This window comes from Sapajus apella, unplaced genomic scaffold, assembly GCF_009761245.1.
Source record: "Sapajus apella isolate SASKATOON/1434 unplaced genomic scaffold, GSC_monkey_1.0 scaffold2, whole genome shotgun sequence".
Lineage (NCBI taxonomy): Eukaryota > Metazoa > Chordata > Mammalia > Primates > Cebidae > Sapajus > Sapajus apella.
Genome location: NW_022436942.1, coordinates 88,435,410 through 88,461,245, shown reverse-complemented (window position 1 = coordinate 88,461,245; position 25,836 = coordinate 88,435,410). Strand labels below are relative to the sequence as shown.

General features: G+C 51.9%; 1 protein-coding gene across 18 annotated transcripts in view; it reads left to right on the top strand.

The window, feature by feature from the left end:
* RIMBP2 (RIMS binding protein 2) overlaps window positions 1–25,836 on the top strand; it is a 315,585-nt gene that overhangs the window by 272,926 nt on the left and 16,823 nt on the right. For 10 of the 18 annotated variants that reach the window (XM_032244292.1, XM_032244321.1, XM_032244259.1 and 7 more), the window contains 7 exons: window positions 1,240–1,391; window positions 2,431–2,880; window positions 4,900–5,046; window positions 10,769–10,927; window positions 13,886–14,605; window positions 16,282–16,390; window positions 24,544–24,725. In XM_032244292.1, coding sequence (XP_032100183.1) covers window positions 1,240–1,391; window positions 2,431–2,880; window positions 4,900–5,046; window positions 10,769–10,927; window positions 13,886–14,605; window positions 16,282–16,390; window positions 24,544–24,725 — 1,919 coding nt within the window. Of the gene's footprint in view, window positions 1–1,239; window positions 1,392–2,430; window positions 2,881–4,899; window positions 5,047–10,768; window positions 10,928–13,885; window positions 14,606–16,281; window positions 16,391–16,425; window positions 18,502–24,543; window positions 24,726–25,836 lie in introns of those variants that run through there. The other 8 variants (XM_032244387.1, XM_032244368.1, XM_032244347.1 and 5 more) reach the window with 2 other exon arrangements.

Here is a 25,836-nt window from a genome sequence, read left to right as displayed (position 1 = left end):
AAACCCACATACACCCACATGTCATATACACATACACAGATACCCCCCACAGACCCACATACATACACTCACATGCACAAATACAGATACACACCCACAGACACTCTCACAGGCACGCACACATATACACACATTCACATACACAAATACACATACACCCACATATACACATACACAGACGCATATACACACATGTGTACACACATACACACATATTCACACATATACCCACATACACATACACACATATACCCACATACACATACACAAGTACACATACACCCACATATACACATATATACAAACACATATACACACATATGTATACACATACACCCACATACACACATATACCCACATACACATACACACACACACATATATTCTCATACTCCCACATACACACATATGCATATGCCCACATATACACACCCACATATACACGTACAGTGACTCACAGGCATGTACATCTATACACAGATACATACACACATACACTTACATCTATACACATATGTACATACATGCATATACACATGTACCTACCCATACACATCACATGTATACACAAGTATATTCATGTATACACACATACATACATTCACACATACACATTCACACACACATACACATTCACACACACGTACGCAAACACACAGAAGTGGATTCTCAGGTTCACCTACGTCATCTGATCTGGTCTCCCTTAGTCTTTCCGTTTTGCTCAATTTGATGGGGTGGTAAGATGGGTAATAGGTCCAGGCAGAGGGGAGAGGGAGAGAAAAGGGGCAGAGAAGGTGAGAGCACGAGGGGCTGGCAGGGATTGCTTCTGGCCCAAATCTCTCTTCCGTTTTACCCGCGACATGCTGGCATCTTGTTAGCCCCCCTCTGAGCTAATCGTGTGGCTGCCCGGCCAGGCCTGAGACCCCTGGGCAGAGGTAGCTCTGTCAGGTCACACAGGCCGAGAGTGGGTGAGATGGTTCCACAGGCAATCCAGGCTTGCGTTCTCCAGAAGATGATGACTAAATGCCGAATTTAAAGAAGCGCAGCTGTATGTCCTGGTAACTGTGCCCCGCCCCTACCCTCCCACATCACCAGTTTCTGATTTGTTTCAACACTGTTCTCTTTCTCAGGTGACTTTACTGAATGCTCTCATTTCCAGGTGAGATGGGCAGAGCCCAGTCACGGCTCACCCGCCAGGGCCAGGCCCTGAACGGCTCCGTTCCCTTCTGTCCCTCCCAGGACCCCCAGCACCCCCACAAGACGTCACTGTCCAGGCTGGGGCGACCCCAGCCACCATCCGGGTCTCCTGGAAACCACCCGTGCTGACACCCACCGGGCTGTCCAACGGGGCAAACGTTACCGGCTACGGCGTGTATGCCAAAGGGCAGAGGGTGAGTTTTTGTTGGGCGGGGGTCCTTGTTAGGTGCTAACGCAGCAGGGACTGGCCTGATATTTGCCCAGTGGAGGAGGCAGGGCCCGCTCTTCCAGCGGTGATCACTGAAGGCACCCTCAGCCCCAAAGACTCCACCAGCAGGTAGGAAGCACCACCCACCCTGCCCCAGGGCTCCTTCCTCATTTCCAGCATTCCCACTACCTCCCTCCCTTCCTCCTCTGCCCTCCTCTGGGTACTAAAAATGCAGGAGAGTGGCCTCCAGTATCAGAACCTTCTTGATTGATGACTGGCTTATTAATTTCAACAAACCGAGCCTTAGCAAGATGCTACCAATGGCCGAAGTCACGTCCCTCCTTGAATACTGCCAGGTCTGCACGTTAACAGGTGACCAGGCCTTGACTCCAAAAAATGGGTATTTCCCTGGTGCCTGGCGTAGGGAACCAAGGACACCAGCCCCCACCCCTGCCTGGTGTGAAGTAGGAGCGTCTGCCCTTGGGGAGGGCTTGGGAAAACAGCTGCTCCTCAGCATCCCCAGCTGTGCCTGCAGGAGCAGGGGTGACTTGGAAACAGAGGCAGTGCACCTGCCTGAGCTGCCTCCTGCAGACCCCTGTGCTCTGAGGGGGGAAGCCCCAGCATGGCCTGGCCCCTGCAGGGGAGCCCTCAGCCCTGCCCTCTCCCACCAGGGCACATTGGCCTCTGCCTGAGCCCCTCTCTTCCTTCCAGCTGTGGCAGGAATAAACCCGACACTACTCTGCTCTCTGGCCCCTGCATCCACCCAGAATGGGTCCAGAGGATGGGAGATAAATAGTTGACGTCACTGGCCTCCCTGGGAACTCCTACCACTGTTGGGGCCTGAGGTCTATGAGCCTGTCCCCGACCCCTTCCTGGAGCTTTCATACCTGGCAGGGTTGTTGGAGTTGGGGGCACTGGGCATGATCCTTTGCACCGGGCATCTGGCCTGAGGACTGGCCGGCTCCCCACACAGGACCGTGGGGCTCATCTTGGGCACCTGGCGAGCCAGCTCTGTCTGTCCACAGGTGGCTGAGGTCATCTTCCCCACGGCAGACAGCACAGCCGTGGAGCTCGTGCGACTGCGGAGCTTGGAGGCCAAGGGCGTGACCGTGCGGACCTTCTCCGCCCAAGGCGAGTCCATGGACTCCGCTGTCGCTGCTGTTCCCCCCGAGCTCCTGGTGCCTCCTACTCCCCACCCGAGATCTGCACCCCCATCGAAGCCATTAGCAAGTGCCGGAGTCCCCGATACCAAAGACGAGCACCTGCGTCCCCACGCCAGGATGGACGAGGCCTGGGAGCAGAGCCGCGCACCCGGCCCTGTGCACGGGCACACGCTGGAGCCGCCCGTGGGCCCCGGAAGGCGGTCGCCCTCACCCAGCCGCATCCTGCCGCAGCCACAGGGCACCCCCGTGTCCACCACGGTCGCCAAGGCCATGGCCCGGGAGGCCGCACAGAGGGTGGCCGAGAGCAGCAGGGTAAGGCTGGGGCTCCTGCCTTGATGGCTCCTCAGTCCCCCCGCCCCGTGGGACGGCCCCGTCATCTCCCCAGCTCGTAGAGGGAGCTTTGCTGGCAGACCCCGTCGTGTGCCTGATCCTGATTGAGTTAAACGGTGTTTTTTATTTACTGTGCTCTCAGCACTTTGGGAGGCTGACGCTGGCAGATCACCTGAACTCAGGAGCTCGAGACCCAGTATGTAGTCAGATAACTAAGGAAATGCCAGGTGCCCGCCTGGCTTAGAGAGCGGGCTCAGAAACACCCAGACTTGGGCCTCAGTGTGTGGCAAGGGGTCTGAGTTGCCCAGTGGAGTCGGCCAGGACCTACCTTCCTGAACTGGGTGCTTCCTAGTTCTGCTAGTTTCAGAGTCCGGGATACAGTGTGTGTGTGTGTGTGTGTGTGTGTGTGTGTGTGTGTGTGTGTAAATGCATACACACATCACTGATGTGCATATGCATATATGGACGAACACCCGTAGGTAGACGTATCTGTATGCATCCTCACATATGCAGCATCTCTACTTAGGTGTAGAAACACATATGGGTGTATAGGTACCTGTGTACATATTTGCAACAATCCAACTTTGCTGGGTCCAGGAGAGAGCATTTGGATGGTGGTAGGGCTGTGTTCCAGATGATATATGCAGCGGAACATGCACTTTGGAGACACTGCCTGCAGAGGAAGAGGAATGCCTCCCATGCAGGGCAGGGGTAGTTGACGTGCAGCTGGGGACCAGACCGCGTGTCTGCACCCCCACCCAGAGCCCACTCTTGTCTCTCCTGGTGTGTGGAGCCATTTCCACCTTTGAGGCAGCAGCACGGCCTTGGTGAGGCCCTCACCCTGCTGGGTCAGCAGCCTGTAGGTCTCATGGGACCTACACCGTCCTCCTGTGAGCCTGCCTCTGGGCTGGGGGCCAGGTCAGGGAAACTGAGGCAGGACATGCACCCTGGGAGGTCAGTGCTAAGCAGTCCAGGTGCCTTTAGGAGGACAGAGAGGATGAGGGTGATGCCGGGCAGGGAGCTCCCTCCCACCCCTGCTGTCTTCTGGAGAGGGCCTGCCCTAGCAGCGCCTTGGCATCTCTTGAAAAACTGGAAATCCCGACTCTTTTGTGAAATTCCCTAATTAATTCAACATTGGCCACTAATAAAAACATCAGACATGGATGTGTGGCCTTTGTCTACAGAAACCCTTCAGAATGAGTGAGTTCACTGTGGCTCTGACTGGCTCATAGGGCAGGAGCCCAGGCCCGAGCTAGGGAAGTGGTGCTTCTGGGGAGGCCCTGGGCAGGACAGGGTGGCAGCCGCCCTGTGGGCTCTGCTCCACTCCAGTCCCAGGTCCCCGAGAAGGCTGTGAGGGCACGGAAGCCTGGGGCGGGGAAGAAAGCAGACACTTCCAAGTCCTGTGCTTCAGGCAAATGTGAATCAATCAAAGTATTAACAAAGGCAGGCAAAGGGGACCAGCGAGGGAGTGAGGTGCCATCTTATCCAAATGTTACCTCAAAGGGTAAAAAAAGGCTGTGCTCGGTGGCTCATGCCTGTAATCACAGCACTTTGGGAGGCTGAGGTGGGAGGATCACCTGAACTCAGGAGTTCGAGACCAGCTTCGCCAACATGGTGAAACCCCGTCTCTACTAAAAATACAAAATTTAGCCGGGCGTGGTGGTGGGCAGCTGTAGTTCCAGCTACTTGAGAGGCCGAGGCAGGAGAATCGCTTGAACCTGGGAAGCGAGGTTGTAGCGAGTTATGATCGTGCCACTGCACTCCAGCCTGGAAACAGAATAAGACTCTGTCTCAAAAAAAAAAAAAAAAAAAAAGAGATTCTGGTGGGTATGGGGCAGGGAGAGGCCGGCAGAGCTGGGCCCAGAGCAGCGTGTGGGGGGGGGGCCCCGGCCCGGGCGCTGAGGGTGCTAGAGGTTTGGCGAGTGTAGGCGGGGCTGAGCTGGCTGACAGCGGCCTCCCGAGAGCCCCAGCTCACCTGCGCGCCTCCTTTCTCTTTCCAAGTTAGAGAAAAGGAGCGTCTTCCTAGAGAGAAGCAGTGCGGGCCAGTACGCTGCCTCTGACGAGGAGGACGTCTACGACTCCCCTGGCTTCAAGAGGAGGGGCGCCTCGGTGGACGACTTCCTGAAAGGCTCTGAACTCGGCAAGCAGGTGAGTGCGGGCTGGGCCCACACCCCCCTCCTGGGGGGCACAGGCTGGGAGTGGGCCCCGTAAAGATCAAGAGATATGGGCACTTTCCCTGCTACTTCTGGGTCCCTGAGAGAGAGAGAGATGGCCAGCCGGGGTCTCAAGTCATGCTAGATTTCTAAAGTTTAGGCTTAAAGGTGCCTGTGCACATGTCCTCATTGGGGACAGTTTTAAAAGCCTAAATGCAGGGCTTCCACCCTCCCCCCAGCACCATCCTGGTATCCGGTCATGGCGGCAGTTCTGTGGGTCCTGGTCTCGGTTCAGGCAGAACCTGCCATTCGCTTATTCCCCTCCGTTAACTGGGCAGAGGTTTGTTGGACATCTGTGTGCCAGGGAAGCCTCATGGGAGACAAAGGTAACACGGTCAGGATTCGTCCTTCACAGCAGCAAAACCTCGGAGCTGGGCTCGTAAGGAAGACTTCAGCCAGTTTGTGGTTTATGTCTAATTTCCGATCATGTATATTCTAGTGGAAATGTCCTTGGTGCTATAAAGAACTAAAATCGGACAACAGGAGGGACTGGGAATAACCCAGGGCCCTGGGAAAGCTGACTCTCGGGAGCTTATAGACACTGTAGATATCAGGTCATGCATACCCTCTGTACGCGCTCCCATGCAAGGCGGCCCACACCCAGAGTGGGGACTGGCATTCTCAGGCCCGGGTGTACGTCCTGGCTGGTTACAAACCACAAGTGGGCAAGTCCCCTGACTCCTCCAGCCATGAGGGTCTTCATCTGGAAGAGCAAAACCATTCAGAAACAGAATGTCCACATAATCATGGTTGTGATGACGAAGACGCTTAGCTGCCCACGTCATGGGCAGTCTGCAGGAGGAGGCTGCCAGGGGAATCTGGCTCTCCATTGTGTCAGGGGTCTTGGCTCCTCTCTTCCATGCTCTGGGCCTTTCTCTCACGGTTACAGAGTAGCTGCCATAGCTCTCCTGTGAGAGCACCCCAAGAAGGAAAAAAGGGATGGATGGAACCCAGACTCGCATCAGTCAGACTTTCCATGACATCTCCCTGACCAGATTGAGCTCACGTGGCCACTACCAGACAGGGACCGGATTGTGGCGGATGGCTTATCTGTGATGTGTCATCCAGAAGCCCACCAGGAGGGCTCCGTGGTAGAAAGGAGAGCTTTATTGGTGGTATCAGCCTGCAGAGCAGGAAGAGGGAGGCTCTGGCATGTGCTGAGGATACTGTCTCTGAAGAGGGGAGGGCAGGTGGTTTTTACGCCTCACAGGGTCCACATTACACAGGGAGTCAGGGAGTTGCGTGCATTCAGGTTGGGGGAAAAGCTGCCCTTCCCTCCAACGGGAGCCCCACACATGCGCAGTGAGTAGACGTAGCTGTAGCATCCTCCATGTGCACTGCAGGGCAGGGTTTTGCTGTTAGAATGAGGTGGAATTGGCTCTTTCATCAAAAGGTGAACCCCAGCACTCAACGCCTAAGCTAAACAGGCCTCAGATAAGCCGAAACTGACATGATGTCTACAGTCGCTTATCTGAAAAGAGTGTGGTCCTCCGCCCCGTCGGGGGTGCATGGTCTGGGTTGTAATTGAGAGCTGGGAGGAGTTAGCCCTCCTCCACAGCTCCTGTTGCTTGGGAGTTTAGCAAGAGTGTGAGTTTTCTTGCAGCGTAGGAATTTAGACAGCTGCCGAGCCAGCCAGGCCTCGAACCCTGGGTCCCAGCTAACTTTTATTTCCCTAAGCTTTGGGGCCATCTCAGCTGAGAAAGAGGTATTTGTTTTGGTCTTTTGGGTCATAGATGCTTCATTTTCTTGGTGCTGGGCCCTGGATGAGTTCAGGAAATAGGATTTCTGCTGACGGTTGTACTGGTCTGCTGGGGCTGCCGTCACAGAGTACCACAGATCAGGTGGCTCAAACATCCGAAGTCTGTTTCTCATGGTGCTGGGGGCTGGAAGCCCAGGAGCGAGGCACCTGCAGGGTTGGTTTCCCTGGAGGCCTCCTGAGGCCTGCAGACCGTACCTCCTCCTTGAGCCCTCAGATGGCCTCTTCTCTGTACATCCCTGCTGTCTTTCCTCTTTGTATAAGGAAAGCAGGCCAATCGCATTATGTCCTGCCATCACGATGTCATTTAATCTTAATCTCACTGGTGGTTAAGGCTTTGACATCTGAATGGGGTGGGGTGGGGCGGGGCAGGGAAATACAACTTAGTCCATCGCAAATGTGGAGCCAGCAAGCCCGGCCACCACAGCGCAGGTTCTGTGGGGCTTTTTGTATGTTAGATGGCACACCAGACACAATGAGTGCATAGTAAGTGCTCAGTAAATGTAAGCTCTTATTTTATGTCTACAGGGAAACTGAGGCCTGCAGAATTAAGAATTCTTGTCCACGATTATGCAGATGGTCTTCTAACAGAGCTGGAATGAGATTAGAATGGAGGCTTGGAGAATACCTGTTTCCATGCCTTTTCCAGCGTGCTGTGTTTTCTCTACCTGTCCAGCAGTGACTCATTACATTCCCTGACCTCTGCTCAGCTTTTAAACCCGGAGAAAAGGCTGGGGCACTTGTCCTCTGCAGGGGACCCACACCCCCGTTGGTTTTTGAGATCAGCATTCAGCACTGTCTTATGGCAACCACGGCCCCAGGCGGCCACGGAGCCCTTGACATGTGGCAGGTGTGACCGAGGCCCTGAATGTTTACTTCTATAAAATTAGTTACAGATTAGTTTACATGTAAACAGTCACAAGTGGCTGATGGCCACCATTGCTGATGCCCTGCTCTGAATGACCACACATGCCACAAGAGAGGACTTTATCTAGATAAGAGTAGAAGCACCGTGGCAGAAACACAGCTCTGAGCTTCTGAGTGCCTCTCTGTCCCTCTGATGAGACCGCGGAGGAAGTCTGCTTGGCCAAGCACGCTGTTTCCATGTTTTCGTGCTTGCTTTCTTTTTTAACAGAGCAAACAGGTCTGTTTCTATGAAAATTTAAAAAGCATTAATATTTAGCAGCATTGTTTTATGTTGCATTCATTTATCTGACAAGTGATACTTGTTTTTCATTTACAGTTGAGATATTTTCTTTAAAAGCAACATTAAATATTGATTCGATTTGAAGAATGCAGATGGCGTCTGGCTGCGTGACGCATCACGACGCGGGTGGGGGTGGCTGAAGTTGAGCTGGTGCACAGACCGCTGGCTTTGCAGGAAGCGTTCCCTGACCGCCGGCTTCCCCCCACTGTCCGCCTTGTCATGTGCTCCCTTACCCCCCGTGCTGTCCCATCTGCACAGAGTCACTGACGTCCTAACTGGTGGAAGCTGCCACTTTCAGTTGACTACGGTATCGCTAGCATTTCACACATAGTAGGTGCTCAATGAATAACTGTCAAATGAATGAATAAGAGAAGGAAGGCTGAGGGTAGCCGGCACGCTTACGCTGAAAAAAATCACCTCCATTCTTCTAATATTGCAAATGTATTTTCATAAGTCCACAATGAGAAATGCTTACTATACCCATAAATAATATCTTTAGTTATCTATTTTTAAAAGTATTTCACTGACCAGGTGCAGGTCTTGATGACTAGATGTGGGTCCATATTGTGTAAAGACTGTCACACATGGCCAGGCGCGGTGGCGCACGCTGTATTCCCAGCACTTTGGGAGGCCAAGGCAGGTGGGGCGCTTGAGGTCGGGAGTTCAAGACCAGCCTGGCCAACATGGTGAAATCCTGTCTCCACTAAAAATAAAGTTAGCTGGGTGTGGAGGTGGGTGCCTGTGATCTCAGCTACTCAAGAGGCTGAGGCATGAGAATGGCTTGTACCTGGGAGGTAGTGGTTTCACTGAACTGAGATCACAACACCACACTCCAGTCTGGGCAACAGGGTGAGATAAAATGAAGACTGTCCCAGTTAAGTTAATCAGCATACCCATGCTGAACACGAGGCCCCCAGAACCTGCTCCGCATGTAACCGAAAGTCTCCACCCTTATGAAATCTCAGGAAATAGGCTTTCAGAGGAATCTGCGATTTTTCGTCTGGGGAAGCAGAGGTGTTTCGCTGAGTGGCAAGACTGAAGCTTGCTGTAGTGACAGTCAAAATCCTTGGGAGGCTTTGCCTCAGCTTCTCTGTAGTAAAATTTATAGCCATGGACCTCCTGTGGGATGTGGGCTCAGCACCTCCCCTCTGCCCATGGAGGGCTGCCTGCCAGCATTCTCCACTGAGGACTGGACATGGCCCTGTGTCTCCCAAGGAGACACCTGCTTGGTGGAGTTCGGAGGCCGTGTTCTCTGTCAGCAGAGGCGGGCCCAGCCATCGCTTACTGGCTGAGCGCCTTCGGACAGTCACTGGGCATCTCACTCTGCTTAGAATACTAGTCCAGGAGTGGGGAGGGCTGACCTCAAGCATCTGGCTAGTGCTGGACACCCACCTCCATCCCAAGAGTTGGCCCCTAGCTCGCTGCTGGGTTGAATAAAGTGAGACTGTGTTGTGGCACAGGAAGTCCCTGCCTGGGAGTCTCAGGGGGGCCTCATGAGATGCAGTTTCACCTTTGTTTATCCATGTAAACCCTGCTCGCTTCATGCCTTCCACTTGGTGCCCAGTTGGAAGCGTCAGGGCTGGCGTAGCTCAGAGGCTGGTGCTGCAGACGGCCTGGCCAGGGCCCTTCCCATCCTCCCTCTCGCTGGCTCGGGGCAGGCACATCTTTGTCTAGGCTAGTAGCTGACACCAAAGTATTGTTTAAACAAATATGCCACAGAATGCTATTGAATGTCTTCATCTTGCCACCCACCAGCAAAATCAACTGTTCTTAACACCATGTAGCAAAAGCAGATATCTTTATCTTTATGGTGTATTGCGTTCATAAATCTGAGCACATCAGAGCGTGTGGTTTGAGTTGTTGAAGCTTTATTTATTTCACTTTAAACACCATTACCACATGACGGGGCACTTTCTCTGTGAGTGGAAACCCAGCTGCTGCTGCTGGCACCAGGATGCTGATCTCAAAATCCAATGGGGTATGGGTCCCACACAAAGTGCTCCAGCCTTTTCTCTGGGTTTAAAACCTGAGCAGAGGTCGGGGAAGGCGCTGATTCACTCCTGGATAGGTGGAGAAGACGTGGCACGTTGGAAAATGCCTGGGAACAGATATTCTACAGGCCTCCATTTCAGCCTAATTCCAGCTCTGTTAGAAGACCATCTGCATAATCATGGACAAAAATTCAAAAATTCTCAGTTCTGTGGGCCTCAGCTTCCCTGTATACGTGAAATAATGAGAGTCCACCAGGGCTGTCGCCGTCTCCATCTGCTGTGCTACTAGGTGGCCTCGCATCTAAAGACGCTGCCCCCAGCCTCCACCCGGAGGCCCGGCTGTCTGCACAACCTTCACCTGGAGCCGAGGCCAGGCTGGGGCTGGAGGAGCACACAGACTGGAGCTCCACCTCCTGCCAGGCTGGGCTGTCTGCCAACGTCTCTGTGTGTGTGTCAGGCAATGTGGCATGTTTTAAAACCAAAGTGCCCTTTTATGGTGCATATACACCCCCCTTACCACCATCCCGGCCCCTCACACAACGCTGGATCCCGTGTGCACCTGCTGGGCCCCGATCCCCACTGTCACCAGAGTGTGGAGCCTTTGTTCAGCCAATAAGCTGGAGAAGCCCAGGGTGTCCGGAAATGGACCATTCTGCCCACGTGTCTTATAAGCCCCTCAGTCGCCCCTCTTCTTGGCCCCCAGCCCCACTGTTGCCATGGAGACGAGTACCACACGGAGAGCAGCCGGGGGTCTGACCTCTCAGACATCATGGAGGAAGACGAGGAGGAGCTGTATTCCGAAATGCAGCTGGAAGATGGGGGAAGGAGGCGGCCCAGCGGCACGTCCCACAATGCCCTCAAGGTGAGCGGTGGGGGGAGGAGCCCTGTGCACTGTCCCCAGAGTAGCTCCATCCGCGTCCCTCTGCTGGGGCTGGTGAGGCTGGCTCCAGAGGGGCCTTGCCCTGCCACCAGTAGCCCTCGGATTTGGATTCGCTTCTTTCTCACTATTGAATCTGCATTCGGGAATTACCTCCACTCCCGTCTTGCTCTTTGCCAAAAGGTTTGGGTAAAGGAGTTTAGGGGAATCCATTTGGCAGCCTCCAGGGGGCACCCAGCTCTGACAGGAACTGGAGTGGGAGGGATAGAACAAAGAAGACCCCCTGCCACCTGTAGCCTTAAGTCTCATCTTAAGAAAATCTGCAGCTGAGAGTGCACAAATCAGCCTCTAAGTCTGAGGTGGAGGCTGGACTGTGTGGTCGTGGTCGGCAGGGAGCTCCTTAGAGGAGGGGACTGCGGTGGACCCTGCTGGGTGGTGGGCGGGAGTCAAGCGCAGTGACGTTGGAGGAGATGGGCGTGGAGGACGGGCTGGCCCGCTTCTGATCATGCCGGCCTCACAGACAGGCTGGAGGCTCCATGCACCTGCTCAGACCACTTCCACTAGACCCGAGCGCTAGACCTCCTGCTCTGGCAGAGGCCATCAGCCAGGGGTCGATGGGAGGTTACCTGCAGGAATATTGAGCTCAAGGAGGGTAGGTTTCCCCTCCATGTGGCTTTCCTTCATTCCTGGCCTCTGGGAGACTTGGCCGCCGCTGCTGTGATTGCTGGGCGGTGTGCTCCAACTCCTCAGTGTGGGATGACCCGTTCCAGGCACCAGGCCCTGTGCAAGGCTGAGGGGTGCCCTCTGCAGGTCCCAACCTCACGGCACACAGACAAAGGGCAGGCAATTGGTGGGAGCTTTGTGGGTTTTCCAAATGAAAAAGGCCTTGGTGAGGAAGATCCCCCGGGCGAAGCCTCCTGGCCCGGCTTTCTCCAGGAACACAGGGCGTGCATTTTGAATGGTGGACAGAAGGCTCATCCAAATCTGGCCTGCCGACTCGGTGCCTACCTGCATAGAGAAGACTGACTTATGTTCTCCCGCAATGGCCCTGGCAGGGCCTTGGGGATGTCCTGTCACCAAAGAACATGCCAGATCTTATGCAAACCCTGCATGGCGCAGCACGCACAGCCCCGCATTCCACCCTGCCGCTCCCGGGGACACCCCACAGCCGGTTCACACCAGCCTTTCCGGAGTGGTCCAGTCCGGCCCATGGCCCCTCTGTGTGCCCCAGTGCCAGGAGCACCCAGAAAGTACCCATGAGTCAGGCCTGCTGGTCTTCCCATGTCCCTGATGCCCCTCCTTTTGACAGAGGAAGAGCCGGGATGAGGCTTTGTGGAACTTGCATAGTAGAGAAATCATGTTATCTTCTCTCCTCAGGAGGTGGCCCAGGGTCAAGTGAATTCGTCATAAAGGTGCTGGGCAGAACACCCCCCCCCAACACACACAGACACAGCCTCACCCGCTCTACCTCTCAGCAACTTGGGGATCGCCGGGGTTGGGGCTCAGCCAGGATGGCAGCAGCCTCCCTCTCCCAGCCACAGGGTGCCGTCAGTTTTTAGAAATCATGTAGGCTGGTCTGGATTTCTGGATTCTCTTTGGAGAATCATGGGTCATCACGGAACTCTGGCCACTCAGGGCACACATTTGGCAGTGGGGAGCTGCGGCAGAACTCGGCCCTCAAGGGCATGGAATGCATTCATTCGGCCCCTGCTGACCGGGTTTACTCATCCCGCCTGCCTGGGGAAGTGCCCGGGGTTGTCCTCCCTGTACTCCGAGGATGGTTTGTTTTCGGCATCCTTATTCGCTCCAGTATTAGCTAATGTTCCCCGAACCTGCAGGAGGTGAAGGGAGAGAGCTGGCAGCGGCAGCGTGTGTGTGCCCAGCGCCTCCTCGCCCGGCCCGTGCAAGCCTCAGGGCCACTGCAGCCCCTGCACTGGGCAAATCCCGCATGGCCTCTGAGCTCAAGGGGACCAAGGCCAGAGACACACAGGTTGCCCTTTTCTGTGCCCACGTGGCTCATCTCTACCGAGCATCCCCAGGGCCAATGGCCAGGAGACAGGGACATACTTTGGGCAGTCAGCTAAGCCCCTTCAAAGGAGAGACCAGTCAGGAGTCCTTCATCATGAGAACACACTCTTCAGGTAGAGGGCGACTTGAGGGCTGTTCCTGGCGAAATGATGACATGTAGACAGGCCACAGAAGAGCCACGGACACTGGTGAAACAGAGCCCAGTGTGGCCAGCTCCATGCCACCAGCTAGAGACCGTGGTGGCTCAGGTGTGGCTCTCAGGGACCCCAAAATGTAGGGTGCAGAGGAGACAGGCAGACACCAGTCCTTTGCTGACACAGACTCTGCACGATGGTGTGCAGGTGCTGGTGGCAGGGCCGGGGATGGCGTGGTTTCATGCAGGTTGTATCTTAGCAGGGAGAAAGGTGACACGTCAGCCTAACCAGAAAGGCCTGCCGAGGGTGCCGAGCACTGGCAGAGAAGCAGACCCAGTGGATGGCCAGGGCAGGCCAGGCTCCGTCTGGTGGACTATTTCTGCTCGTGCTCAGCCTCAAGCGGCAGCTGCCCTCAGGGTTTCTGAGGTTGTAGCCGCGGGCGTTCCCTCCTGGCACTGTGGCCACACCCACCCCCACAGCAGCAGTGCTGCCAGCATCTGACCTGCCCTCTCCTTGGCTGGATGCATGGCGCTGGCTCCTGCCTGGCCTGCTAGCTCTGCGTGTGCCCTGCCTCGGCCTCCACCCCGCACCAGCCCGGAACCCTTTCTGTCTTCATTCCAGAGCCCTCCACGGCATGCTCTGGCCCGAGTAGACGCATGCTCCCCCCTTGCTGCCTCCAGAACTAATTCTGTCTGTGTTTTCTTTCCTCCCCCGGCCCCCACTTCATGTTGGCCACACACTGTCTTTCCCGCACCTGCTCTTGACACACCACCCCCGTCAGGAGTGCACTGAGCATAGGACCTCTGAAGGCGCTTTCTGGGAGCAGCCCGAGTTTCCCCACCAGCCCCAGCACAGGAAGAGACTTTTCAGTATCCCCGAAGTAGCGGAAGAGGACGGGGAGTGCTGCGGGCTGCTGCACAAGCAGGGTGCGGGGCCGGCCCCCAGGGCCAGGACCGGGCTGGCCAGAGAGCGCAGGCCCGGCCGGCCCTACCGGGGCGACGAGGGCCCTCGGGGCTCCTGGCTCCCGGTGAAGCACAGGGGCTCGGGGGCCGTCCCCCACGCGGAGGACTTCCTTCTAGAAGACAGGGGCTGTCGGTTCAGCCGCTCAGCCACCCGGAGCCCGGACAGCGGCCTGGACTGTGGCAGTGAAGAGGAGGAGTCGAGGTTTGGTTTTGGAAACACCGCGGCCATGTGCAGCCCCAGCCCCAGCCACTGTCCCTGCAGGAGGGCCCTGAGGCCGCTGCTGGCCCGGCGGCGGACGCTGACCCGGCAGAACAGCGTCGAGGAGGACTTTGGGGAGCAGGTGGGCCTTGGTGGCATCCTCAGGAGCAACGACCCCCAGCCCAGCCCGGAGAGGCTGCTCCCCAGGAAGCACAGCTGGGGCGAGCCCACCGAGCACCAAGATTTTCGGGGTGTCTGGAAGAAAAGCATAACCATGCCCGACAGTAGGGCAGCTGCCCAACACGCAAAGCCACCTCCCAGAGTCGTACAAGGCTCCCCGGTGTGTGACGTAAACCTCCTTTTCACAGCCACTTGCCCAACCAATCCGTTCCATTCTCTCATTGGTTTTCCGTTTGCTCTCGAGTCCGTCCCGGGGACCCTGCTGCCGGCTCTCTTTCGTTTTCCCTGCATTTTTGATTTCTCAAGTCCCGTTTGCTTCCCAATCTTTTGACCATGCTGAAGATTTCTTTACTTTGCTTAGTGTGATGATTTCCACCCCCCAGAATCAGTAATGAGTATGGCTGCTTGAATTAAAGGACAACTGAATCTAAATTTTAATTAAGGGTTAGCTGAACTGTGATTATCTGAAAGTTTGGCAACATGTACGTGTTCACGGTGATCCTCAGGGATTGACTGATGACTAGCATTGTCCAGGGTTTTTTTCCTCGTTGTTTTGGAGTGTTTTCATTGCTTTTGGCCTTCATCCATAACCAAGAAAAGAGAACAATGAAGAAATCTATTTTTTTTTTCACATCATTTCTGAGGCTTTTGGTTTTTTTGCCTATTTCTTTTCTGTGCCCACAGTTTCCATGATCAGCCTTCTCCCCATCCCCCTGCCCTGCCATCCGGGCGTGCTGTTGGTTTTGAGCATAGGGATACATCGAAGGCTTCATTCATCTCTATATTGTGTCCTCTTTTCAGAACATTTGCTCCCGTCATGCTGACCTTTTCATTGAAAACACAGGTGAGCCATCCGCATGGCGCCAGGCCTCGGGTCTGAGCCCATGTGCTCACGATGGGCCCACCCAGCAGAGGCACACCATCCACGCTCCATGGCTCACCCGCCCACCCACCGCAGCCCGCAGCCGCCCCTCCCCGCAGCCGCCCCTCCCGACAGCAGGCTCTGCTGCAGGCACCCTCCTCCCCAGCACCCTTCCCATCATTCACGCCTGTGTCCCTGAGGCAGGCCCTGCCGCAGGCACCCTCCTCCCCAGCGCCCTTCCCATCATTCACGCCTGTGTCCCTGAGGCAGGCCCTGCTGCAGGCACCCTCCTCCCCAGCGACTTTCCCACCGTTCACGCCTGTGTTCCTGAGAACTTCCTCACTCCGTTGACTCACTGGCGAGCTGGACGTTTTGCTGCGATTCTCTTTAGTCAGTCCTATCCTTCATCTAAAGGTGGATTTAGCCAGAAAGGAGACCCGTCTGAGTCCTAGAGTTACCAGCATCTTCAGATTCGGAGTAGAATGTTGAGTTTTGCATCTGATAAAATGTAGAAACTTCCGTCTTGGAGTTTTTTGAAACCTCACACACAACTTTTATCCAAGCAGGACAGGTGCAACTGCAGCATTTTGCCCACTTTTGTGAAAGCCGTGGAGGCACGTGGAGACCAGGGATGGCTCAAGCGCTGTGAGGCGCCGGGGTGGGGCGAGCTGTATTCAAGTCACTGTCTCTTTGGTCCAAAATGTGTCTTCAGCACTACCAGCAGCAACCAAGAGACCCCCCAGGGAGGGATTTTTGCCCTCGCCCACCATGCGCCCAGCAGCGGCTCCAAGTAGACCACGGGCGCTGGTGCATGGCTTTGTTCTCTCCCAGGCCAGTCAGCTAACCTTTCAGTTAAAAGCTAAGTTTAGTTGCCTTTAGAGATTCTGCTTCTCAATCCACTTGATTTGGCTAACTGAATTCTTCAGTTCACAACGCTGGCGAGACTTGTGACTTTGTTGTTCTTTTGTCTTTAGATTTTAGGGAACCCAGCCTCTGCAGGACGGGCGGATCACATGGGCCGGAGGTTTCCCCGTGGCAGCGCTGGTCCCCAGAGGTCGAGGCCCGTCACGGTCCCGTCCATCGGTTAGTGGCCCCATCATTGCTGTTCTGTCTTTCAGCCTCTGAGCATGTGGCTGCTTACTCCATCTAAGCTTGAACAAAATTTTAGGAGTAGCATTTTCAGCTAAGCACAGAACACTCTGTTATTCATGACAAAAAGAAGGCAGGAATGGCACAAGATAAATGAAACCGATTTGTAAGTATTCTCGAAATATCCAGTCGGCCTGCTACATCCACCTTCTCCCCGCCGACTTTTCCCTGGAGAGCTTCACAGGGTAAGCACTGAAGGGACTGCTTTGTGTCGCCTCCCTTGGCCTGGCATGGGGGGCTCCCTAGGACACTCAGGGCCAGAGCCTGAGGCAGGTGCATAGGCCAGATGTCGGCGTGCCTCATGGGTCTGTGAGCCTTGCCTGAGGGAGAGTGGTCTGTCTGCAGAAGACACGCTTGCCACGGAGCTAAGTCCTAGGGAGCACCGTGCAGCTGAGTGTGCCCTGAAATGTGTGCCCCCCGCACCCACCCGGTCACCTCCCCTGCTCATGAGTCGTCCTCTGGCAGGCCGTTTCCCTTCTCTTTCTGACTTTTTGGAATTCAGTCCGCAGAGGGGGATAAGAGGGGGGTACTTCTGTTATTAGAACCAATCATGGCAAGGAGAATTCCAAAAGGTATTATGTACAAAAATGGAGCTGGTCATCAGCACAGAGGGATCAGGGCTCCAAGAATACATGCGTGCGCGCGCGCACACACGCACACACATGCACACACGTATACACACATGTACACATGCACACACATGCACACACACGTGCACGCACGCATGGAGAACTCTTAATACAACAGACATAGACGAGGAGAAAGTATCTCGGTTTGGCATGACAGGGCCGAGGGAGGAGAACTTCTGGGCCCCCTAGACTTGTCTAGGCCCCTGAAAAGCCACCTTGAATCACACTGAAATAGCTGAAGTTTAAGAGGCAATTGGTCTTCCTCTCATCAACTCAAAATGAAGAAAGACTTCATAGAGCAAAAGAGAGCCTTTAAAACCGTTTCCTGCCAGACTTTTTCTTCCTTGTACAATTCAAACAATAAGAAAAAAAATTTCCTTTTCCATCTTAACAGTTTTTAGATTGCTTTTATCTTTAACCAGTAAACATTTCATGCAGTGTTAAAGATCCTTAGGCAACAGCATTTGCAGTTAACGGAATAATAAAAGAGGCAACCGGGCTCGGAAAACATTGACTGCACTTAACACAGATCAACTAGCAGGGTTAGTGGAATCCAGATTCCTTTCGGGTATTGTAAACCTAGTGAGTATCTCTCAGATGTTCATTGGATTTGAGTGTGATTCCCTCTGTAGCAACTACAGAGCTTAATAAATAGGTTCTTCTGCTTTCATGTTAAATGCCCTGTCCTAGATGTTCTGTCTTGAGAAACAAGGTGGGGAAAAGGCCAATCCTCCTGTTCAAGGCTCTCATTCTCTCTGTGGTTGGGGCGAGCTTTTGAGTCTTTATTTGATTGTAACTTTAACAAGTGAAGACTGTAAGCATTGCTCACTAAATGACCTGGTGATGATCTAGCTGGTGAAAAGTTAATGCCGTGGGCATCAAGAAAGGCTTTTGTTTGGAAGAGGCATGGTGGGTCTTCTGTTCCAATCTCCTAGGACTGAGCACTGAAAGCTGTGCTGGGCAGATCGGTTTGTGAGCCAGGAAGTCAAAGAGAACCATTCCTGGGCCCGCAGCCTTGCTGGGGTGACCCTCATTGTCACCCCATTGTAGGCGACAATTTGGTTGGATTCTTCTGAGGCTGAAGAATTCCAGAGGCTGCATGTGTGTCTTAATTTCAGTAGGACACTTGTTAAATTTGGTGAAAGAGCAATTCTATGTCCACACCTTTACCAGGAAAAAGCCTCTGAACATCACTTGGAAAAGTGTGAACTGACAAATCTGATAGGTTTGCTTTAATTGTGCGGACTTCTGGAGCAAGCCAGGAAACCACATAAAAACAGCGAAAACCAGACACTTTACACACAAATACACACCTCAGCACCTACTGTGGTTTCAAAACGAAACAGGAGCAGAGCGTGCTTATCATCCACCTGAGGAGGTGGAGAAGCTAGCAAGGCCTTGGGAGATGAACCATCGGTGACGTCTGAACAGGACGTGCCTCTCATTTATTCATTCTATTTTTGTTGTGAAAATATTAGAAAATAACATCTTAGGAATTTGCTATATTTCAAAAGCATTGCTTTTCTTTTTCAGAGGAAATTAAGTCTGTGAACTATATACTTCCTAAGTATATTTTTAATAAGCAGTGGATCTATCATTAAAAATACTATAACTTGCAGTAGTCTCTGGATTTCCAAAATTTAAAAAAATGCCCTTCATGATTATAAAGAAACAAAATTATGTAGCTTAATACTAATAAATTCCAAACCATATAATTAGCGTAAAGAGGTGATTTAAAAAATTATGTAGCTTCATAGCTAATAAAGTCTCAGCCATATAATTAGCATAAAGAGGCCTCAACGTTGATAGATGTCTTCAAATGTAAACTTGATTAGGTTTGCTTTTTATCCCTTGCAATGTTGGTCTTTGCATTTATCTAACTGTTTACCAGTAAGACAGAAGGCCTGTAGCTTTACCCTTCTAAAACCCCTCTAGAGAAAAGAGGATTCTATTTTTATGAATCAACTCTGAAAATCTCCTCTGTATTCTCCCATTTTTTGTTATTTTGGCTACTGAGCCTATGAAGTGAGGAAAGATGTATAGCACATTTTCTTTGTGTCCAGGGAGGAAGAGTTTAAAAGTTAATAACTTTTTTGACAAAGCTTTGCCCCTTGAAAAGGAGAGCCCTTTTCTTCAGGTTTCCCTGCAAGAAAAAAAAGTCAAAAGCTGTCAGCTCTGTTTAATAGCTGATTCCCTTTATCTCCATGGAAATGACAATGGACAGTAGCAGTGAGGATGGTCAATCTGGGCCTGGGAGTGAGGGAAAAGTCCCTCCTGAGGAAGACTGTGTTTATTCTCATGGCACTGATGGACTTGGGAGCCCACACAGGCGGCCAAGCACGAGCCCTGCGCACCTTCCCACACGATATGCACGCCCTTCCTCCTCCTCCTCAGCAGGCCGGGAGGCAGTGCCCACTCCCCCCAGGTCAGACTGACAGCTGCAGGTAAGTACATCATTCAGTCTTGACTGCCACCACCAAGGATGAGGGACCCCCACCTGCCTGGTCCAGTCTGCAGTGAAGCCAAGCTTCCGTTGACACATTCCAGGGAGGCTCCTGCTCTCGCCCTGTGGCGGTCTGGTGCTCACAGCACATCTGGTGCATCCTCTCTGGAAGAGGATACGGTGGAGTCACAGCATACTAGTGATGTTACTGACATACATTCAGTTCCAAGTGCTCCGCCCACCTCTACTGCACCCCATCTTCCCCACAAAACAACGTGACATTGGGGGCAGTTCTCTGGAAGGGGCCTTCCTTTGGAGGCTGGCCTCTGCCCCACTCCTGTCTTCCTTCAGTTGCATGGTCCATGTGGCTTTGGACTTGAAGACAAAGATGAGTGTCACAGGTCATGGACCTGGAGCATGAGCTACCTACTGAGAGAATGCACTCTTACGTAGGCTGGAGGAGGGAGGTGGAAGGTTTTCAAGGGGGATGTTTGCCACCCCCAACTCTCTCCAGCACCTGGCCTTAGCCCCCGACCCCACTGCACATTCTGATGCCACAAACTTGCCACATCAGCTCAGCTGAAAAGTGCTGAGAACCTGCTTGGAAAATGCTGGAGCCACAAGTTCTCCTCCACTGGCATTTTCCCACACTTGGAACCGCGTTTACTAGATCACATTTACAATAAGTTCCTCCAGCAGAATGGAAAGCAGGCATCCTTCTCACGTCGCCACAGCTGTTCTCCACCCTCACCCCGACTGTGGGAGAAGGGGCTGCCCAGCTGCGCATGCTGTAGGGGTCACGGGGTGCTTCACATTCTGTTTAACTCAGATAACACTTGAAAAAAGTCAGGTTTTTAAATTGACTATCCACAAAATCAAAACAGTATGGAGAAGTTAATGAAGCCTGCTGTGGGAAAGTTTTGTTCCCTGGCAGAAATGACTGACGTTTTAGATTAGGCATTCAAAAAAGACTCTGAATCTCAATCGTGTAAACAATTCACTGCACTTTAAGAGTCATCCTTTCTTGGACTAAATGTTTCATTTTTTCTGGTGAAAGAGGCCGAAGCATTTGGTTCTTTCCCCGCCAGCTCCCCTGTCTTTTCTGCGCACCTGGGTCCTCTCATCCTGCCACCTGTGCTCCTTTGCTGTGACAGAAGACACTGGGCCGCTTCTCCCAATACTCCCTCTGTTGGCGCGTTTCTCACTTGCTTCCCTGGTTTTTGAGATGGAGTTTTGCTCTTGTTGCCCAGGGTGGAGTGCAATGGCATGATCTCAGCTCACCGCAATCTCTGCCTCGTGGGTTCAAGCAATTCTCCCTGCCTCAGCCTCCCAAGTAGCTGGGACTATGGGCATACAGCACCACACCCGGCTAATTTTGTATTTTTAGTAGAGACGGGGTGTCTTCATGTTGGTCAGGTGAGTCTTGAACTCCTGACCTCAGGTGATCCGCCCCCCAGCCTCCCAAAGTGCTGGGATTACAGGCGTGAGCCACCACGCCCGGCCACTTCCCTGGTGTTCTGAGACCATCTCCTGTGATCAGAAAAATATTTTCTGTTTAGTTTCCATTCTCCCTCTCCCCACCTCCCTTGTCTGTCTCTCTCCATACATATTCACATATATGCACATACATATCTAATGATGTTTAGTGATATGTATATGTATATATATGCATACGTATTAGTATTTCCAAAATAATTGTTTTGATTCTTTAAACTTTCAACTTTTATTTTGGATTCATTGGGGTACGTGTGCAGGTGTGCGAAGTGGGTATAGCGCAGAATGCTGAGGTGGGGTGCAAGTGATGCCATCGTCCAGGAAGTAAGCATAGCCCTGTGGGTAGTTTTTCAGCCCTTGTCCCTGCCCCCCTCCGCCATCCCATAGTCCTTGGTTTCTCTTGTTCCCATCTTTGTGTCTGTGTGGACTCAATGTTTAGCTCCCACTGGTACGTAAGAACAGGAGGTACCTGGTGTTCTGTTCTGGTGTTAATTTGCTTTGGATGGTGGCTGCAGTGGCTGCAAAGGACATGATCGTGTTCATTTGCATGGCTGCGTAGTATTCCATGCAGTATGCACATCATATCTCCTTTATTCAATCCACTGTTGATGGGCATCTAGGTTGATTCTGTGTCTCTGCTGTTGTGAACAGTGCTGTGATCACCATATTGAGTGCATGTGTCTTTTTGATGAAACAACTTCTTTTCCTTTGGGTATACATCCAGTAATGGCACTGCTGGGTCAGATGGTAGTTCTGTTTTAAATTCTCTGAGAAATCTCCAAATTGCTTTCCACCGTGGTTGAACTAATTTCCATTCTCTCCAATAGTATATACATTTTTAAGTGTTCCTTTTCTTTGCAGCCTCACCAGCGTCTAATTTTTTGACTTTTAAATTGCCATTCTGACTGGTACGAGTGGTATCTCGTCATGATTTTGTTTGTGTTTCTCTGATGATTACTGATGTGGAGCATTTTTTCATACGTTTATTATCTGCTTGTATGTCTTCTTTTGAGACGTTTATTCATGTCCTTTGCTCTTTTTAATGGAGTCATTTTTTGCTTGTGGATTTAAGTTCCTTGCAGATTCTGGACACTAGACCTTTGTCGGATGCACAGTTTGCAAGTATTTCCTCCCATTCTGTAGCGTGCTGTTTGCTCTGTTGATGGTTTCCTTTGCTGTGCAGGAGTTCTTTAATTAGGTAATGCATGTTAATTTTTGTTTGTGTTGCAATTGGTTTTGTGGTCTTAGCCATCAATTCTTTGCCAAGGCCTATATCCAGAATGGTATTTCCTACGTTTTCTTGTGGTATTTGTATAGTTTGAGGTCTTAGTTTAAATCTTTGATTCATCTCGAGTTAATGTTTGTATAGGGTAAAAGGTAGGAGTAGGAGTCCAGTTTCAATCTTCTGCATGTGACTAGCCAGTTATCCCACAGCATTTATTGAATGGGGGGGTCCTCTCCCCATTGCTTGTTTTTCTCAGCTTTGCCAAAGATCACATGGTTGCAGGAATGAGGTTTTATTCTTGGGTGCTCTATTCTGTCCCATGGGTCTGTGTGTCTGTGTCTGTATCAGTACCATGCCATTATAGTGACTGTAGCCTTACAGTATAGTTTGAAGTCAGGCAATGTGATACCTCCAGCTTTGTTCTTTTTGCTTAAGATTGCTTTGGCTATTTGGGATTTTTGGTTCCATATGAATTTTAGAGTAGTTTTTCCTAATTCTGCGTAAAATGACAATGGAAGTTTGCTAGAAGTAGCATTGCATCTGTAGATTGCATTGGGTGATATGGCCACTTTAGTGATATTTATTATTCTAACCCATGAGCATGTAATATTTTAGCATTCATGTCATCTGTGATTTCTCTCAGCAGTGTTCTGAATTTCTCCTTGCAGAGATCTTTCACCTCCTTGGTTAGATGCATTCTGTGTGTCTTGGTTAGATATATTCTGTGTATTTTGTATGTGTGTGTATGTGTCTATTGCCAATGGGACTACATTCTTGATTTGGCTCTTAGCTTAAACAATTTATTGGTGTATAGAAATGATACTAATTTTTATACATTGATTTTGTATCCTGAAATCTTATTGAAAATGTCTATTGGTTTAGAAGCCTTTTAGTAGAGTCTTCAGGGTTTTCTATATTTAGAATCATATCATCAGTGAAGAGAGATAATTTGACTTCTTTTCCTATTTGGATGTCTTTTCTTTCTTCCTCTGGCCCGATTGTTCTGGCTGATGCTCCTCTGTTGAGCAGGAATGGTGAGAGCGGGCATCCTTGCCTTGCTCCAGTTCTTAAGGTGAATGCTTCCAGCTTTTGCCTATTCAATATGATATTGGCTGTGGGTTTTTCATAGATGCGTCTTGCTATTTTGAGGTACATCTTTCAATGCCTAGATTGTTGAGGGATTTTTTTCAATCATGAAGGGATGTTGGATTTTATTGAAAGCTTTTTCTGTGCTATTGAGATAATCATATGGTTTTTGTTTTAGTTCTGTTTATGTGGTGAATCATATTTATTGATTTGCATATGTTGAACCAATCTTGCATTTCGGGGATAAAGCCTACTTGATCATGGTGAATTGTCTTTTTGATGTGCTGCTGAATTCAGTTTGCTAGTATTTTGTTAAGGATTTTTGCATCTGTGTTCAGGAATATTGGCCTGTAGTTTTCTCTTTTTGTTGTGTCTGCCAGATTTTGGTATCAGAGTGATGTTAGCTTCATAGAATGAGTTAGGGAGGATTCCTTCCTCTTCAGTTTTTTTGGGACAGTTGAAGTAGAATTGGTACCAACTCTTCTTAATATGTTTCGTAGAACTCAGCAGTGAAATCATTTAGTCAGTATCAGTCTATTCAGAGTTTCAATTTCTTCCTTATTGAATCCTGGGAGGTTGTGTGTGCTTGTAAATGTATTCATTTCCTCTAGTCCAAAAGAACCATTTTTTGAAGCTGGGGGGGGGGTGGTATATGGAGTTGAAACCCAAATCAGTTTGCAAATATTTCCTCCCATTCTGTAGGGAAATTATTAATTCCCTGTAATAAAGATGCATTTGTTGCAAGTTACATATTTACCTAAGTGAATAGTTGGTCACTCTAAGGACTTTGACTAACATGTAAACGTATTTTACACGTGGGCTGTGCTTAGCTTTCCATTTTACAGGGTGTGTGGGTCCTGGGAAGGCTCCCAACATGGGCCTTCCTGCACATGGCAGGCGCCAGCTCCTGCCCCAGCCTGTGCCAGCCCGGGAGGCCCCGAGGCCCAGCCCTGCCTCAGAGCCTTCACGCAGCGAGGTACACAGTGTGGCTGCACAGTGTGCACATGACCGTCATGTGCTTCTTTAATTCCTCTGACCTCGACATCCTGATCTCTCTCTGCCTACATGTTAAGACACAAAAAAGACAAAAGTCAAGGAGCCGCTGCCATGCTCACTGCTTTCCAAAGCGGCCTCTCCTGTGCGCGCCCCTCAGTTCGGCGGGACGGGAGGGCTCACTGCCGCTCTGTTCTTCACCCCTACTTGCTCTCAGACGAGTACGGGCGAGACCGCCTTTCTCCAGACTTCTACGAAGAGTCAGAAACTGACCCCGGTGCGGAGGAGCTCCCGGCCCGGATCTTTGTGGCTCTATTTGACTACGACCCACTCACCATGTCCCCAAACCCCGATGCCGCGGAGGAGGAGCTTCCCTTTAAGGAAGGCCAGATCATCAAGGTGCGTACAGGGCGGCCGCCTGGGGGCAGCCGCATTGGTGCCTGAGGGGTCTGGGTAATGGGGCGGAGGCTGGCAACGGGGTATCGACTTAGAGACGTGCCAGCCACCTGCGCTAGCAGGCCATGGGCAGGGCACGTGGAGCAGGGCACGTGGGGCAGGGCGCTGGAGGCCGTAGGACCCACAGGAGGAGATGGCACGGTGCTGTGACGGCCAGGGCCCTGCCCTCTGCCGGGTCCCTTCTCCAGCGCCTGCCCCATCTGTGAGGAGGGGTGATACCTTCACCTGGTTTGCCTTGTAGGGTTGTGCGTGGGCGCGCGCACACACACACACACACACACACACACACACCCACCCTCAAATATGTCGTGTGAACTCTAGATTCTATTAGGGACTACACTGTTAAGAAAAATACTACAGGCTCCAAAGTTTAAAACACTTGTCAGTCAGCAGGCAGGCACAGAAGGAGGAAGAAAGGGAGGGAGAGAGGAAGGGAGGGAGGAAGGCACATCAGCAGCTAGAGACTGGAGTCCCACGCCTTAGTTCTTTAACATGCCTGACGGAGGCTGCTTCCCTGCTTCCCACCCCTTTGATATCCAGCATCTTTTGGTTGTTGTTGAGACAGAGTCTGTCGCCCAGGCTGGAGTACAGTGGTGCCTTTTTGGCTCACTGCAACCTCTGCTGCCCGAGTTCAAGTGATTCTCCTACCTCAGCCTCCCGAGTAGCTGGGACCACAGACGTGTGCCACCACACCTGGCTAATTTTTCTGTATTTTTAGTGGAGACGGGGATTCACCATGACGGCCAGGCTGGTCCCGAACTCCTGACCTCAAGTGATCTGCCCACCTTGGCCTCTGGGATTACAAGCGGTGAGATCCAGCCTTCTGAGAGGAGGGGAGCCTTGCGAGTTTCAAGTAGGGAATATGAAGAAAGTGTGCTGTTCAGTAGGAGAGGGGAAAGAGGGCCTTGAACCCTGAGTTTACAGCTTCAGCAAGGGTCCTGACAGGTGGCATCTGAGAATGGTTGGAATGCCTGCTGTGTGGCACTATCTTGTCATGTAGGAACCCATTTCAGACAGACAGAAACCCGCTTCGTGCAGCCCACGTGGTCCTTCT